Here is a 17,216-nt window from a genome sequence, read left to right on the forward strand (position 1 = left end):
GTGCCTTCCTTAAACCCTTCTTCTCTTAACAAGGAAACATGATAACAAAGTAATTAAGAGCCTGGGTTCTGCCTATCCGTGAAACAGAAACATAACCAAGGACATAGAGAATAGACTGGTGGTTGCCAAGGGGGAGGGCGTGGGAGAGGGTTGGATTGGGAGTTTAGGATTAGCAGATGCAAACTGGTGTATATACAGGATGGATAAACAAAAAGGTCCTACATGTGACTTCCCTGGTGGTGCAGTGGTTAAGAATATGCCGGCCAATACAGGGGACACGGGTTCGAGCCCTGGTCCGGGAAGATCCCACATGCCACAGACCAACTAAGCCTGTGCGCCACAACTACTGAGCCTGTGCTCTAGAGCCTGTGAGTCACAATTACTGAAGCCCGTGTGCCACAACTACTGAAGTCCATGCACCTAGAGCCCGTGCTCCGCAACAAGAGAAGCCACCACAATGAGAAACCCGCGCACCGCAAAGAAGAGTAGCCCCTGCTCACGGCAACTAGAGAAAACCCACATGTAGCAACGAAGACCCAATGCAGCCAAAAATAAAAAATTAAATAAATACATTTATTTTAAAAAAGTGGATGTATTTAAAGAAAACCAAAAAGGTCCTACTGTATAGCACAGGGAACTATATTCAGTATCCTGTGATAAACCGTAATGGAAAAGAATATGAAAAAGAATGTATATAAATGTATAACTGAGTCACTTTCCTGTACAGCAGTAATTAACACAGCACTGTAATTCTACTATATGTTAATAAAAAATAAAATTTTAAAAAAGTGCCATAAAAATAATCACATAAGGGGGACTTCCCTGGTGGTCCAGCGGTTAAGACTTCGCCTTCCAATGGAGGGGGTGAGGGTTCGATCTCTGGTCGGGGAGCTAAGATCCCACATGCCTTGCGGCCAAAAAACCAAAACAAAAAACAGAAGCAATACTGTAGCAAATTCAATAAAGACTTTAAAAATAGTCAACATCAAAAAAAATCTTTTTAAAAAAAATCACATAAATCAGAAACAAATGAAACATAATAAAGTCCATACATTAGGGCTTCCCTGGTGGCGCAGTTGTTGAGAATCTGCCTGCCAATGCAGGGGACACAGGTTTGATCCCTGGTCTGGGAAGATCCCACATGCTGCAGAGCAACTGGGCCCGTGAGCCACAATTACTGAGCCTGCGCGTCTGGAGCCTGTGCTCCGCAACAAGAGAGGCCGCGATAGTGAGAAGCCCGCGCACCGCGATGAAGAGTGGCCCCCGCTTGCTGCAACTAGAGAAAGCCCGTGTGCAGCAACGAAGACCCAACACAGCCATAAATAAATAAATAAGTAAATAAAAAGTCCATACATTAAAAAAAAAGAGCATGGGTTCTGGTCACATCCCAGTTTACCACTTACTTATAGCTGTGTAATTCTGGGTAACTCACATAATGTCTCCTCAGACTCCTCATCTATAAAATGGGGATGGTAATAGTTCCCTACCTCATAGTGTTGCTGTAATCCATAAACACGGTTAAGTGCCTTGGTAAATGTTTGATGCTCTCTGGTTATTGTGAATTAAAATATGTCCATGGCTCCTGGCCATACAATTTATAATAGTTTGACATTTAACCAAATGGTAAAACTATTCCATTTATTATTCCCATCTCTTTTTACCCCTTACACTGTTTTGTTGTTTATGTTTTCTCCCACCACAGAGTATTAGGTCCAGGAGAGTAAAGGCTTTATTTTGTTCACTGTTGAAAGCAATAGCACCCAGAAAAGTATGGTACATATGAAGCCCTCAGTAAACACCAGCTGAATGAATGGTGCAAAGTGTCACAAGGAAAAATACACCAAAACTTTCAATTTAATAAAAAGTATAGATAAATCTTTCTCTAATGGCTTCCAGTCAAGTATTTTAAAACACCATATGCTATAATAAAAACATAAGTAATTTATTAAAATTTGAAGGCAAAAACATAATTTTAAAAGATTTTAAAAGATTTAGACCTATGTTAGGTGTGATGGAGTATGGATGCTTTCTTGAAATTCACAATCAGATCCAAGAGTATCACTTTCAGAATGTTCTAGTAGATTGAGTTTACTTTTAGTTGTCTTTGATGAAACAGTCACTATTCTACTCTCTTTCTTAACAAAAATGTGTTTTTTTGAAGACTCACTTCTAATTGGTTCATTAAGCAAAGAATTATTTTGCCCAATTCCTTTGATTTTCTGCTTTACAGGTGAGTCAGAGCAGGAATGCAGGTCCTTCCCAGGTTGTTTCTTAGCAGAGTATTTTTTGGTATATTCACCTGCTTTGCTCATTTTCTCTGAAGAAGACCTGCTATTTCTAGATAATTCCTCTTCTTTTCTTTGACTTCCAGTTCCAGAAATGACATCTGCTGAAGGAGAACATGTTCTAGCAATGAAATCTTCAAAAGACTCCTGCCGCTGCTCTGTGACTGGGACCCCCAGGTTGTCTTTTGAAGTTTCCAAGGCCTCCTGAGTAGAGACTGGGACATGGAAGGAGTCGAGAGGCAAAGGAAGCCCAGCATCACCTGTAATTTTCTGAAACTGGAGGGAAAGACAAAAGACAAGGCAAAAATTCAGTGATGAACAAAGCCAACCATTAAAAAGTAGAGTTCAAAACTTCAATGTTATTCTGTGATCTTATTATTAACACAGTAATTGATTATTCAGAAGATTTCAGAGCCAGTTTTTTTCTAATTCTATCTTGCCAAGTGATTCTCAACTTAACCTAGCTATATATCCAAGGCTATGTCCGCTACATTTTCAGACTTTGGTGATTGGGGTAGTTATTACCCATTTCCTTTCCCTCACTAAAAATGAAACCCTACTCTGTAAGAAAATTAATTTCTTTTCTATCCTCCAGGCGCATGTAAACAGTATATAGTTTGTGACCAGACTGTGTTCTCAAGCTGTCAGTTCCCAAGACCAGTCTGAGATTGGCTGAGGTGGGCGAAGGGTGCTCCAAGTAAGGCTAGAGGAAAAGCTGACATGTTTCCCCTCCCATTCCCATGACCAGGTGAGTCACTATAATATCTTACGTATTAGCTATGTCAAGATTACTTATTTTAAAAATTCTGTCAATACGTGTACCTTCATTAGTGTTCCTTCATTGTAAGCTGACTGCATACAAATAGAAACCTAGATAAAATATGAATAGAATAGACATTTATTCAATTTAAAATTTGGAATATTTTCTGTAATGTTTTCTTTCTTCATTAAGGAGAGTTTGCTTTAACTCATAAATTTTCTACAGAACTTCCAGTTTTCTTATGTACAACAATACAGTATCATGAAATGGGCCCACATTTACTAATCTCAGATTTGGAGAGGACTCCACAGTCTTCTAGCTCCCGAGCATGTGAACTATTAGAGACTGACCATTATTAGTTTCTCTCTGACTTGGTCATTTCCTTTTTGCTAATCACTCTTAGAATCATTAAGTGCTGTCCTGTCCACTTACTTGGAGATTCTGTGTTTGTACTGGGGCACTCTGCTTTGATTCTGATTTTTCTTCTTCAAGTGCCTTCTTTTCTTCTTTAGGTGGACTACTAACAGTAGAATTCATCTGGGGACGACCTAGTAAATGAAAATCTGACTGATCTATACCAGCCATTGTGGCCAGCTGCCCAAGCCTGGACCAGAGGAGGAAAGGAGAAAAGACAAAGGTTATTATAATCACATAAGAGCAGTTTAGATTTCCCCAGACCTACAATCATGAAATACTTCTAAAATCTTAAAAGCCAACATCCTACTCCAGACTACAAGCCTCTCTCTCCCCCAAATTCTCAGCCCTTTCCAGATTCATCCTCTAGGAGACATCCCACTGTCTCACTAGCAGCTTCAACAAGTACCACGCACCTCGTCCACTGCCTGTCACACCTCCATTCCCACACTTCTTTACCACCTTTCCTCCAGTTTCCAAGAATGTGTTTGTTCCTTCCTTCCCAACACCAATTCATTCACTGACAAAACACCACTCCATCAACTATCAATCTCTACTTCCCTCTTTCAGCAAAATTGCTCCCAGTTGAGAACCACTGACCTATATCTTCCCTGAAGATTAATAATAATTTTTATGTCTAAGACAAAAATAACTTTAATTCAAACTTATCAAACAAGCAAAATAAATGAAAGATAGGAAAATTCTTATCCATTCCTGAATATTTTCAATGAAAACTGCCTTCAATTTAGTCTTTACAAAAAACTATACCTACTAATTACTCTGTCTACAGGTTACTCTTTTATAATGGGCTCCCCACTCTACCAAAGCAGGCTCCCCTATTTGCATTTCTTAAAAAATTTAATTCCTCATTTTAAAACGTCAACTATATTACCTATAATTACACTAAATTTGGCTAAATATGGCCATGTAAGTGATGAAAATTGCTCCAGTTCCTCAGCAAACTACCGTTATAGTCGCAAAGAGAAGAACGCCATGAAGAGAAATGAACTAACCCAGCATCTTTAAGGAGATCCAAGAAAGCATGGAACTTCTGAAAAGAATTCTCAGTGCTGCCCAAAACACCTTCATCATCCAGGATCATGCTTGTCAATGAGTGGGCATGAAGGCCTTCAGACAAAGAGAAATTTATATTTCTTAACTGGGCATTTTCATGTTCCAGCTATAAAAGAAGACTGAAAATGTCTGACATGATTTTTTCTCATTGTCATCAAAAGTAGTTTTGTCTAGTTTCAAGGAACAAAACTAAAACACTCAAAATGTAATTAATCTGTAATTAACCTAACTCTCCACCAGTAAAGACAGAGACCATATCACATAATAACCAAAACCCCCAGGCACCCAACAAAGTTTCCTATATAACACTTAGGTGGTATATAAATAAACCAAAGTTACCGTTTTATTAATGATCTTTCACAAAAGATCCCATTTCTAACTGGTTAAAATAAATTCATAATGGAGCCTCATTCCACATTAGAGAATTACCTGCTTTAAGTTTCCCTTAAATTAGAAAGTGAATCATAGAATCTGATTTGAACAAAACATATTACAACTCTGCTGAATGTTAAGAATTAACTTTAGTGAGCAAAATATCTAATGCTTACGTTTAAAAGTCCTAAATCATACCCAACCCAATTTATTAAATGTAAGATCACCAATATTTTCTTTGGCTTCTTGAAAATATTCACTCCCGTGCACTCTTCCCTTTCCACTCATCACCTATGCACTTAAAACCCCCTATAAGCTCAACTCTAGTATTTCTCAGAAAGGCTGTTATGTTCATGATGCCCCTTTTGCCTTATATAAGCAGGTGCTCAACATTTATTGAATGAGTGTCTGCCAATTCAATGGATGCACTTTGAAAAATTCCTCCCTATGTTCAACCTATGATAAGATGGAACTTCTTAGATTATGCCCTGCTTTCATGCACATTACCTAATGTAATTCTTATAGTATATATTTTTATCTTGCATTGCATTCGTACAGGTTTTCCAATATCTTAAATTTATTTAAATGATTCACTTTCCTAATTCATTGCCAGGAGAGTCTCATCATGTCTTTTATGCTACTGTATATACAGTATATGCACAAAAAGTGCTTTCTTGAATCAAAGAATCATGAACAGAAAATAAGCTAGTGTCATATGAAAGCACACACACACACACACACACACACACACAAAACGAGATTTTCACATTTTTAAAAACATGCTTTCTGGAATATAGATCATATGATCACTAAATAACAGTAAATGCAAAAGTCCATATGATACAACCAATTTGCAACATATTACAGTTTTAAAGTTTACAAACTATGTGTATATGGCTTAAAATCAAATCAAAATAAAACGAAAACACTCTCAAAAGTATAAGAAATTGTTTGCCTCATTGACTCATTTATCAGCCTTAAGTCTTATTACTCTTTCCTCCTTTAACTGCTTTAGGCACTCCTCCAGTTTTTCCTAAACAAACAGAGTAAATATTATAACTAATTCATAGTATAATATCCAAAAGCCTTTCCAGCTATAGGACTCTTCAGGATTTAGGGGCAGAGCCAGAAGTGAACTCAGGTTTTAGTCTGCTACTGGTAATATCATACCATGCTAGTGAAATGAATTATCAAAATCTATCAAATTAGCATAGTAAAGATTTATTTAAATTCCACTTTTTCCAACATAAATTTGTGGCAGCCCACCATAAAAGGCATATGCGTATAACATAGCAAGTCAGAAATAAATAGTTAAGACCAAGAAAGAAAACTTCTATTTTTATTTGTGGGTCTCTTTATAGTAGGAAGTCCTATTAATGAACATGCTTAATATACCTGAATTGCATAATTGTAGATTCAAAAGCATTTTTTTAAAAAGTAATCACTTTTAAAGCAATTTACAGTCAAGCACTGTTCCTGGAGTTCCCTGGGCATTAAATAATCTACTCATCAAAACCCTAAGAGGGGGCTTCCCTGGTGGCACAGTGGTTAAGAATCCGCCTGCCAGTGCAGGGGACACGGGTTCGAGCCCCGGTCCGGGAAGATCCCACGTGCCACGGAGCAACTAAGCCCGTGCGCCACGACCACTGAGCCTACACTCTAGAACTCCCGTGTCACAACCACTGAAGCTTGCACACATAGAGCCCGTGCTCCGCAACAAGATAAACCACCGCAATGAGAAGCCCGCACACCACTACAAAGAGTAGCCCCTGCTCGACGCAAGTAGAGAAAGCCCGTGAGCAGTATCAAACACCCAGCGCAGCCAAAAATAAATAAATAAAATTAATTTATTTAAAAAAAAAAAAACCTACGAGGAAAGAACAATCACTAGCTCCATGTTATTTTACAGATGAGGGAAACAGAGGCAGAGAAGTAGAGTAAGTAGAGCAGCACAGCCAAGGTGACACCACTAAGTAGCAGAGCCACACTGTGGACTCAGGAAGCTGGGTGCCATTCCTGTTCACGGAGGTGGTAGTCTTCCCATTCACCAAGGTCAATCAAACAAAATGAACACTGATAAACTCTCTTAGGAGTTTTAGGAACTAAGGCACTTCGGTCCTTGAAGTGGGGACACTGCTTGCAATAGGCTGAATTCTAACAGAGCCCCTAAGACTCCTACTTACTAAAGTACACAAAACTTCCACTTATCCAATCAAACCCTAAATCTAGGTGCTGTAGTGAAGGGATTTTGCAGACGGAATTAAGATTCAAAATCAGTTGATTTTTTAAGATAGGGAGATTATTCTAGGTGGATGTGACCTACTCGGGCACCCCATGAAAAGGACTTGAACTCTTCCTGAATTGAAGTACAAAAGGGACAAGAGGGAGACTCTCCATTGTTGGCTCTGAAGAAGTCCAATGCTGTGGCAGGGAAGGCAAGTGAGAGGCCTCTAGGAGCTGAGACTGTCCCCCGACTGACAGCCAGCAAGGAAATGGGGACCTCTGTCCTGCAACTGCAGAATCTGAATTATGCCAACAAGCCGAAGAAGCTTGGAGGCATTCTTTCCCAGAGCCTCTGGATGCTAACACAGCCAGACTGACATCTTGATTTCAGCTCTGTGACCCACACAAACTATGGTGAACATGCAATGTTTGGGGCTCAATGTTTACACTTAAATTTCACGTGCTTTAACACTCTCAGGAGGGAACCTACATGTTCCAGTGTGTATCTGAGCAGGAAACCCAGTCACGCTGTGCCTGGACTTCTGACCTGCAGAAATGTGAGCTAGTCAAATAGGTATTGTTTTCAGTCAGTGAGAGTGTAGTAAAAGCATTAATATTCTACTCAACCTCCAGGTTCATGGACAAAATAAATGATTGTCATTGTTTTGGGCCACTGTTTTGGGGTGGTTTCTTATGCAGAGAAAAACAATCAGAATATCCATACTTATGAAAACAGTAAGGTATATTTATACATTTTAACTGCTTTGAACAATCACTTAAAGAATGAGGAACTCTATTATATGCCATCATTGGGAGAGGAACTGGTATCACTTTCTGGAGAGTAGCTTTTGGTACCTAACAACAATCCTACGTCAGGAGTTTACCCTAAGAAAATCAAAGATGTGGGCAAAAATTTATCTACCAACATGATGTCATAAGATTGTTTATAACCAAACCCTAGAAGAAAGCTAAGAGCCTCCAAATTGGGATTGGTTTCAATAAAAATAGCTCACCTTATGAAAGAACCTGCTGTGAAGCCACTAAGAAAAGAATGACAAGAGGTCTCAACCAGCGTTAATGAATGGGCTTCAGGAGTTCTACATTCAAAATATATCTGTGCGTTTCTCCTGGGAGATGATGCATAAGCTTAATCAAATTCTCTGATGTAGAAGAGTATTTAGTGACATGGCAAAATATTTTTGATACTTTTTTAAGACAAAAGAGCAGATTAGGTGTGTGTACATGCAGAGGTGGCTTTTATTTCCTTCAATAAGTTGTTCACTGTTTTCGAAGATTTGCTTAATGAACATATATTTTTATATTCAGAACATGTTTAAAAAATTGAGAGTCTAAGAACTTCAAATTCTTTAATGTTTCATTACTAAAGCCAGTCAAGTTTTCAATGGGGAAAAAGGGAAAAAAATTGCAAAATTCCTCTACTTTTAGTATAATGGTTTAATCAATCTTCTAAAACTGATTTCAAAGAAATTCTAAGCAAATGAGCAAACAAACGAAAAACCCTCACCACAGTCAGAGGAAAGTAGACTAAAATTCCTGACTGGTTCTAAATAGCACATCAAAGTGCAATTACATGAAATAGTTTCTCCCTCTAATGGAGGGAATTAGAACACAGTGTGAAATTTTTGTGAAAAAGTGTACCCTCCTCCTACAAAGTATTAATAATTCATGTCCCTTACATGGAAATATGGAACCAAAAAAGTTAGAAAGTAAAATTGCTTGATATTCTATTACTTAAGACTAATGATAAGGCTTTGGAATAATTTTCCTTCCTGTCATCTGCTCTCCTTCCTCCCTTCTGTACACTGGCTAGGGTGATTTTTCTGGGACAAAGCTCCCATCATATTGGATATCAAATTTTATGTTCAACTTTTCTCCATTTAACATTGAAATCAATCATTTCTCATATAATCAGGGGATTCATAACCTTGATTTTTTTCTGTGGGCTACAATATATTCCACTGAGTGGGTTTACTGGTTAACCATTTTACACATTTAAATTCTTTCCAACTTTTCAATATTATAAGACAAAATAACCGTTTTTATGCATGAAGGCTTTTTTCCATATTGAGAATAACATTCTTACAATAAATGCATAAAAATGAGTTTGAGATCAAAGCAAATGAATATTTTTAAGGCTCTGAGGTACCTATCTCCAAACTTCTTTCCAAAAGAGTTCTGAGATTTTATACTGCCATCAGCGATGTATCACTTGGTATATAACCTCTACTATAACTGTTGGCTTACTTCCTCACCTAGAGTGCAAGTTATTTGAAGATAGGGGGTGTATTTTATTAAGTGTTTATCCCCAGCACCTGTGCCTAGCAGAACGCAGACGGTCAATAAATAATTGCTTAATAAGGAAAATCCCTGCCAATACAAGATGTACGTGTGTGAAAGACAGACTGTGTGTTTTTCTCTAACTGGATAGATGAAAACTTGTCATCTTCTTTAATGTGCAACTTTTTTGCTTATAATTAGTAATTAAATTTCTCTTTTAGATTATATTGTAAAAATTCAGATTCTCTGAGGCAAATGGGTCTGGCACTACCCATCAGCTATATAACCTTGGACAAGTTCTATAACTCTAGGCCTCAACTTCCTCATCTATAAAACGGAGATAAGCTCCCATATCACAGAGCTCTTGTGACTATTACATGAGTTAAATCACATATAAAATTAGAAGAGTGCTTGGTACACAGCATATGTTCAATTAATGCTGAATGAATGAACATGTGAACGCAAGCAGCAGTGAAGGGCTTAAAATAAAATAGTCTCATCCCACTCCCACATCCAGCACTCAAGAAGCAACCGATTCTATATGCAGGTTTTTAATTGTAAAATACGATATGTGTACTGAGAAGTGCACAGGACAAAACTGTCAATGTGACAAATAAAAAGAGAATACTTACATAACCACTACTCGAATCTGAAAGTACTGATACTTGTCAGCATCTCAAAAACCCCCCATATCGTTTTCTCATCACAAGCTCCTTCCCTCTTCCCAGTTAAACACCATCCTCATTTCTCAACAATCATTTCCTTTAACCTGCATGCATCCCTAACAAAAGAGTTTAGTTTTGTCAACATCTAACTTTATGTAGAGGATCATAGTATATGAAGTCTTTTCTATCTTATTTCTTTCACTCAACATTGGTTTAAAAAATTCATCCACATTGCAGCCTGTAGCTCTAGTTCATTCAATTTTATTGCTTGATAGTTTTCCCACTGTACGAATACACATAATTTATTTAATTTTTGACTCTTAATGGACATTTGGGTTGTTTTCAGTTTGTGCTAATGCAAATCATGGACAGGAATCCTGCTGTACCGGTTATTCTGGTGCATTTACACAGGGCAGCGGTGAGGGCTGCTGGGTCACAGGCTATTTATATACCTTCAGTTGATGGAGAGTGCTAAATGCTTTCCAAAGTAGTTGTGTTGATTTATACTCCAGTATAAGCAGGGTAGAAGATTCCCATAGTACTCCAGGTCTACAGTACCTGATACTACCAGACTTTATTTATGTATTTGTCAATCTGATTGGCATGTACTTTCATTGGTTTTGGCTCACTTTTCTCTTATTACTTAATGAAGTTGTACACTTTTCTGTGTTTACTGGCTGTTTGGATTTCCTTTTTTATGAGGTTGACGTCAACTATTGTTATTTTTTATTCTTATTTTTTAAATTATTATTTATTTATTTTTGGCTGTGTTGGGTCTTCGTTGCTGTGTGCAGGCTTTCTCTAGTTGCGGCGAGCGGGGGCTACACTTCATTGCAGTGGCTTCTCTTGTCGTGGAGCACAGGATCTAGGCACGTGGGTTTCGGTAGCTGTGGCACGTGGGCTCAGTAGTTGTGGCTCGCAGGCTCTAGAGCGCAGGCTCCGTACTTGTGGCGCACGGGCTTTGTTGCTCCGTGGCATGTGGGATCTTCCTGGACCAGGGCTCGAACCCATGTCCCCTGCCTTGGCAGGCAGATTCTTAACCACTGCGCCACCAGGGAGGTCCAACTATTGTTATTTTGAATTCTTCTCCATTTCCAAGTAATACTCTTACATGACTATTTTCTGACTAAATTTGAGGCATTATCTGTTCACTTTCTAATTTACTAAGTAAGGGTTTAGTTCCTTTACACTCTTTCCTATGTCCACACTGCTCAGTAAAGTTATGTCATCATTAGTTATTCCACTGCTCATGATCTCTTTGACTTGTAGTGATATACTTAAAAACCTACACTGTTGATCCACTATAAACTCTCTCAACATCACGCTTTGTAAAATGAGGACATTCATACCATCTTCCCTTTTTTCTACCTCCTGTCTACCTTCCAAACCTAGCTTTTACGTTGTCAAGGTTGAAATTTATATTCTGTTCTATGTGCATTTAAGTCTTCTGTTATTTGAGAGTCAGTACGGAGTAAGGTTTAAGAGAACAGGCAGAGAGCCTAAACTCAAAGCCTCTATCCAACCCTAAATTCGGTACAGCCTGGGCAAGTTCCTTCCCTGTCTTAGCATCCTTTTCTCAGAAGTGGGAATGATATTAGCACCAACCTCATAAGGCTATTCAGAGGATTAAATGAGTTAATATATGCAAAAACACTTAGAGCCTAATATATACTAAGTACATACTAGTACACAATACATTTCAGTACATACCAAGTTAATACTAATACATACTAAGTATAGTTTAGGTTAGTTATTTGTTATTACAGGCAAGTTGACAATAAAAGCTGCAAACCAAGACAGTATTGCCATTATTACAATTAAATTAATATTGCCCACTGCAGATGTACTGTGACTCTGTGTACAGACTACACCTCATTCCATACTGTGTCAGTGTCACTGCCCTTGTGCGGGTGACCACACACCCCAAGCCGCTGTGGGCTGTTCCAGTTTATACCTGTTGTCCTGATGTTACAGCATTAGAGCGCCTCCTTACACTATTGAAGTGTAAGGAGTTTGGACAAGTTCTGGTTTGGACAACAAATTAGATAGGTGGTCATTACCCCTGTGTGTCACTGAAAACGGGGGCATCTATAGTGTCAAGTTTAAGTGGATTCTTCTCTTCCTCACCAATAGTAGGTGAAAAATCAACCATAGTTTAGTTTGCTTCATGTTTATGTCAGTATAGCCTTTTCTCCTCTGGAGTTCAAGTTCCTTCTCCTCTTCCTCTCCCTCTTCCCTTCCAACAGTGCCTAATACCTAGTAAGTACAATATGCCTCAAGGTGTTTCTAAGCTCTCAATCACACAATCAATAGAAGCCTCTCCAATCTAGACTAGCTGCTCTCTGCACTGAATCCCCTATTACCTTCTTTCTTGGTTTATTGCCTTATTTTGCTGGATTATTTCTATAAATAGCTTAAGGTGTAGCACAGGAGGTAAATTTTTCAAATTTCTTTGTGTACAAAATATCTCATTCAGCCTCCACTTATGACTGATAGTTTGGCTGGATACAAAACCCTAGGGTGAAAATTATGTGCTGGAAAAGTTTGGAGGTATCTTTCTAATGCCTTCCAGCATCCATGGTTCTGATGACAACTATGATAAAGTCAGATTTTAACTTTTTTTTTTAGGTGACCAGTATTTTTCTCTCTGGAATGGATGTATCCTCTCAGTATTTTATTCTATTTTAATTTATTTTTTCAGTATTTTAAAGTTTCACAGTGAAGGGTGCCTAGGTACGAGTCTATTCTTGTTCATCTTGCTCAAAACTTGAGTAACTATTTTCAATCTGAGGCCTGATGTCTACTTTCAGCTGTGGGGAATTTTGTTGCCCTTTGACAGCTTCCCTCCATTTTTTGTCTGGGTCTGGAGTTTCTAATAGTAACATGTTGGATCTCCCAGATGCAGCCTCTCTAACATATTGCTATCACATTTTCCATTGTGTCGTTCTTTTTTATATACTGAGAAATTTTTAAAATTTCTACTGAATTTGTTTCAGCAACCATATTTTCATTTCCAAGACACCTCTCTTGCTTTCTGACCATTCTCTTTTTAATTAACACCCTAGTCTTATTTTATAGTTGCTAGCTCTTTTTAAACCTCTCTCAGGATACTAATTAGGGTTTTTGCTTAAATTATTTTGTTCCCTAAATTGTCCCCGGTCCTACCAGGATGTGTTTTCACTCTTTTTCCCCCCTCTCTCATGTTGTAAGCTTTACTCAACTATCAGGCAAATGACAGTTATTTTCTATTTAAGAATGAGCGCAGAAAGCTCCCTGAAGTCAACGATTGATTGGCTTCTTATGCAGGAAGAAGTGGGGAGTGACTGTAATAGGATCCCCCCAAAACACTCTTTTCTAGGGTGTAAAAACTCACACTAGCTGCCCTAGTTCTCCCCAGTTTCACTGTTTTCAAAATGAAATCATCTCATTTCAGGAGCGTGAGGGTGGGGCTGGGAGTCCACTCCTCCAAACACAACCCTTCAATGAGCTCCCCTATTTCAGTCACACTTTTAACTAACTCCACCCTCTCTCCTACATGTGCATCAAAGCATGAAGCTACTTCTGCAGGTGGGGTCAGAATCCTCCTCAGTTGCAGGTGGTCCCTGTGCATATTCTAGGTGATGCTTTTCCTCTGTTCTACTGCTTCAGTTTCACACTCTTCCACTTGTCTTCTGTCTTTCAAAACTATGTTGAAATCTCTTGACTGTTGTTGGCTTATGTACTTAAACACTTTGATACCATCCTTGTAGTGTCTTGTCAAAACGGAGAAGAGCTGCAAGGGTTCTCAGTGCATTCTGAATCTGCTATTCTGTGGTCCCAGTGTTTAAAGTTCTTGGTCTTCCCCAGTCTATCACTGCTTTTAGAAATACAATCTCCTGTTCTACTCATGAAGGAAATGAATACAACACATCTAAAATGACAAGGAATGCGGCTTAGATGCTCTAGGGTCTTGTTGTACTCTGCAATTTACTAAGAAACCACTTATGTGCTACAAATTGTAGGTGCTCATTTATAAAACGAAAGGGGGTAACTCTACATGAACTATAGATTTCTCCTACTGTTACATTTCATAATTTTCTAAGTTTTCTTAAAATTTCTCTATATTATCATTAATTTTAATTAAAAACATAAAAATCTAACTTTCTCTTTTGAAAATCAAAGAGTAATTACCATAGTCCTACAGTAATGGGATAATTAGTTCTGAAACCTGTCAAGTTTCATGTTTCATACGAAAAGAGAATCATATTAAATAATTTTAAAAAATTAAACATGGACTTCGTAGCACAAAGACAAGGTTCCCCCAAATGGTATTCCCTTATTTACTAGAAATGTTCAGCTCTGCATTAAAGTTGAAATAAAACAAATATATTATTTTTGAGGTGCAAAAGTTTCTTATGAAAATCAATTTTTCTTTTCTGTCCATACAAACAAAAGTATGGAATCACATTAGATGTCAGGTTTATTAGGGAATATAATGTAGCTTCTTGATGTTTTTTATTTTAGGAAAGGAGAATATTAACATCAAAACTTTTTTCAACCTTACTTTTATTTAAAATGAGGCCATATTTTCCTCTTATAAAAAGAGAGTTCAACTAGAACTGTCAATTTTCTCATTTGCAAAACAAGAGCACTGAATCAGCTGACTATATTCATTCAGAACTCAATTTCTTTATCTTATGATCACTAAGGTTCTCCCTAAATCGAATATCCTAAGGTTCTAAGGAAAGGAAACTATATTACTAACGACATGTTTTGATTTTTATTTCTTAGAGTTCAAATGTCCACCATTCACCTTGGTCTAAGCTTAAGGAACCATTCAAGGGGATACAATGCAGATGGGAGGAGAAAACAGAACCCTCACTCAAGCTGTGCAGTGTTGCAATCAGGCTTCCATTTGAAAAATAATCTCCTCTATAGCTTTAAAGTGATAACTTTCCTGCAATGCTTCTTGTTTCAAACTGATTTTCTCTGGCTCTTCCTGAACACTTTCTGAGGAATCTTCGACCTCTTCGATTTCTGAGGAGGAAGGACTCTCTACTGTCACAGTCACAGGAAATTCTGATGGACCTGAGTGTCACAAGAAGAAGATAGGAAACCACCGAGTTGTTAAACTGAAGTGCAAAGAAAGAAGACAAGATTGTATAAAAGATAACACAAGCCAGATACCAAATATCCAAATATTAGAGGACATTTAACAAAAGTGATCTGAGGTATCATTATTTATAAATATCTCTCACTGCTCCTTAGTCTAAAACAGGCAATGACTAAGTAAAAGTACAGTAACTTATTTTTGCTATGTTACTGTACAGACCTCTGTTGTACATGGTTAGGATTAGTAATGGGAATTGCCCATATTATTTTATTAAGTTTCTTTCACAGAAGCCAAGTGAAGAGCCAAGGTAAACATTTTTTCTCAGATCAACTTTATACTGCAAATGAAAAATGTATTCTTTACCATCAGACAAAAACAGTCTGGAAGAAAATGTAGTTTTTCGGAGGAAAATACATCAGTAAAGGGACTGATGAATAATCAGAAAGTCAACATATCTAAGCTGTGAATAACAGACGTTAGAATTTTAAAAAATAAATCACATACACATACACAACTAAAATTGACCCATCAAAAATTTCATCTTCTCGTCACCCGTAGGACAAAACTAGGGTAACAGTAATACAATTCTCCTGTCAAGCGTCACTGCCACTGCGATGTTGTTCCATAGGACATTTCCAAACATTTAAAAACTGACCTGGCCACAACCCCATAAAAGTCTACAGATCATACAGAAGTGTGCTGGGATTATATAACTATGCAGAAGACAAGTCACTAGGACATCATTTTCACAACAAGCAGCAAACCTGCAGCATAGGAAATTCCCAACAGGAGAACGAGGCACACACCCCTCCCTCTGGGCATGCAAGGGCAGGACTGACACCCAAGGTGCTCTTCTCTCAGTCTCAGCAGTGGTGCCTTTCACAGAGCAACTATGCAGTCTCCCAAGACCACTGGGAAGGAGAATCTGATACTGACAGTATTAGCTTGCCATGAGGCCATAAGCGAGGGAATGTGTGTGGCCTTGGTGACAGAGCAGAGGTTTGGGAGATGTTGCTTTATATTGGCTTTCAGATCAGGAAATTGTACATATAGCCTGCAAACAACATTTCTTGAAAACCTATGAACGTTCTTGAGTATGACAGCTCCATGTGAGGGGTCAGAAATGGCAGTCAAGTTCGTTTCACTGGGTAACAGCTGATTTGCGGACTGAAGAACACGCTTCCTTGTTTACAGACATAACCACAAGGCTGCCAGTTGTGTGCGAAATCCACACAACTACACAGTTGCATTGGGAGAGCAACCAGACAAGTTTTACATGGATTTACTTCAGAGAGGGAAATGCTTCTTGTAAGGCTCTGTCAGTTTAAAAAGCAAAAAGAATGACCACCCACCTTTCCCAATTCGACCCCTACATGTCATAAATATGATAGCTACGTACCTGCACCTGATTACATACATCACGAGTTTGATGAATGGAAAGCCCCTAAAAGGATATCAACAAAACCAAGTTAGATCTTGATGTAAATACATCACCAGTTAAATCCAGTTAATACAACTATTTAGTATTACGTACAGTATCCATACAGAATTGTGTATAAAAATAAATAAGCTCAAAAGAAGGACCTGGAGGGCTCTGCTACAGAGAAAACTGAACAGAATTCAGCCGACTGGCTTGGTGATAACTCTCTGAACTGCTAAGAGGCCCCTTCAGTTCCTATGTTCAGGATGGTTGAGAGTTCAGTCTCACTTCTTTAAATGGTGATATTAATCGTTCTCTAATTTACCACTCTGTGTGAGGAGGATGGACCTGAGATTAAGTGTCTCACCAAGAAGATAGGAAACCACAGAGTTGTTAAACTCAAGTGCCAAGACTGGGGATTCAACACTATAGTTTATGCAACAGCAATTCACATTACCATTTGCAAAAAATTAGTTGGTTGTCCAACAGGGATTATAAACATCCATTTAACATGAGCTACTGAACAGATACTTTACACAGTAACTCCTTCAAGTACTATTTAAAATCAATTCTCTTTGTTTTCTTAAGCAATTGTTAACCTCCAATTTCATGA

General features: G+C 38.1%; 1 protein-coding gene across 1 annotated transcript in view; it reads right to left on the reverse strand.

Annotated features, from left to right (window-relative positions):
• Positions 1-1,997: 1,997 nt before the first annotated feature.
• The window catches only part of LOC137760735 (centrosomal protein of 78 kDa-like), a 40,736-nt gene continuing 25,517 nt past the window's right edge, over positions 1,998-17,216 (reverse strand). The window contains 7 exon segments of the mRNA XM_068537638.1: positions 1,998-2,561; positions 3,478-3,649; positions 4,473-4,639; positions 5,861-5,931; positions 15,021-15,158; positions 16,579-16,608; positions 16,611-16,627. Coding sequence (XP_068393739.1) covers positions 1,998-2,561; positions 3,478-3,649; positions 4,473-4,639; positions 5,861-5,931; positions 15,021-15,158; positions 16,579-16,608; positions 16,611-16,627 — 1,159 coding nt within the window.

The sequence above is a fragment of the Eschrichtius robustus genome, chromosome 3 (assembly GCF_028021215.1).
Source record: "Eschrichtius robustus isolate mEscRob2 chromosome 3, mEscRob2.pri, whole genome shotgun sequence".
NCBI classification, from domain to species: domain Eukaryota; kingdom Metazoa; phylum Chordata; class Mammalia; order Artiodactyla; family Eschrichtiidae; genus Eschrichtius; species Eschrichtius robustus.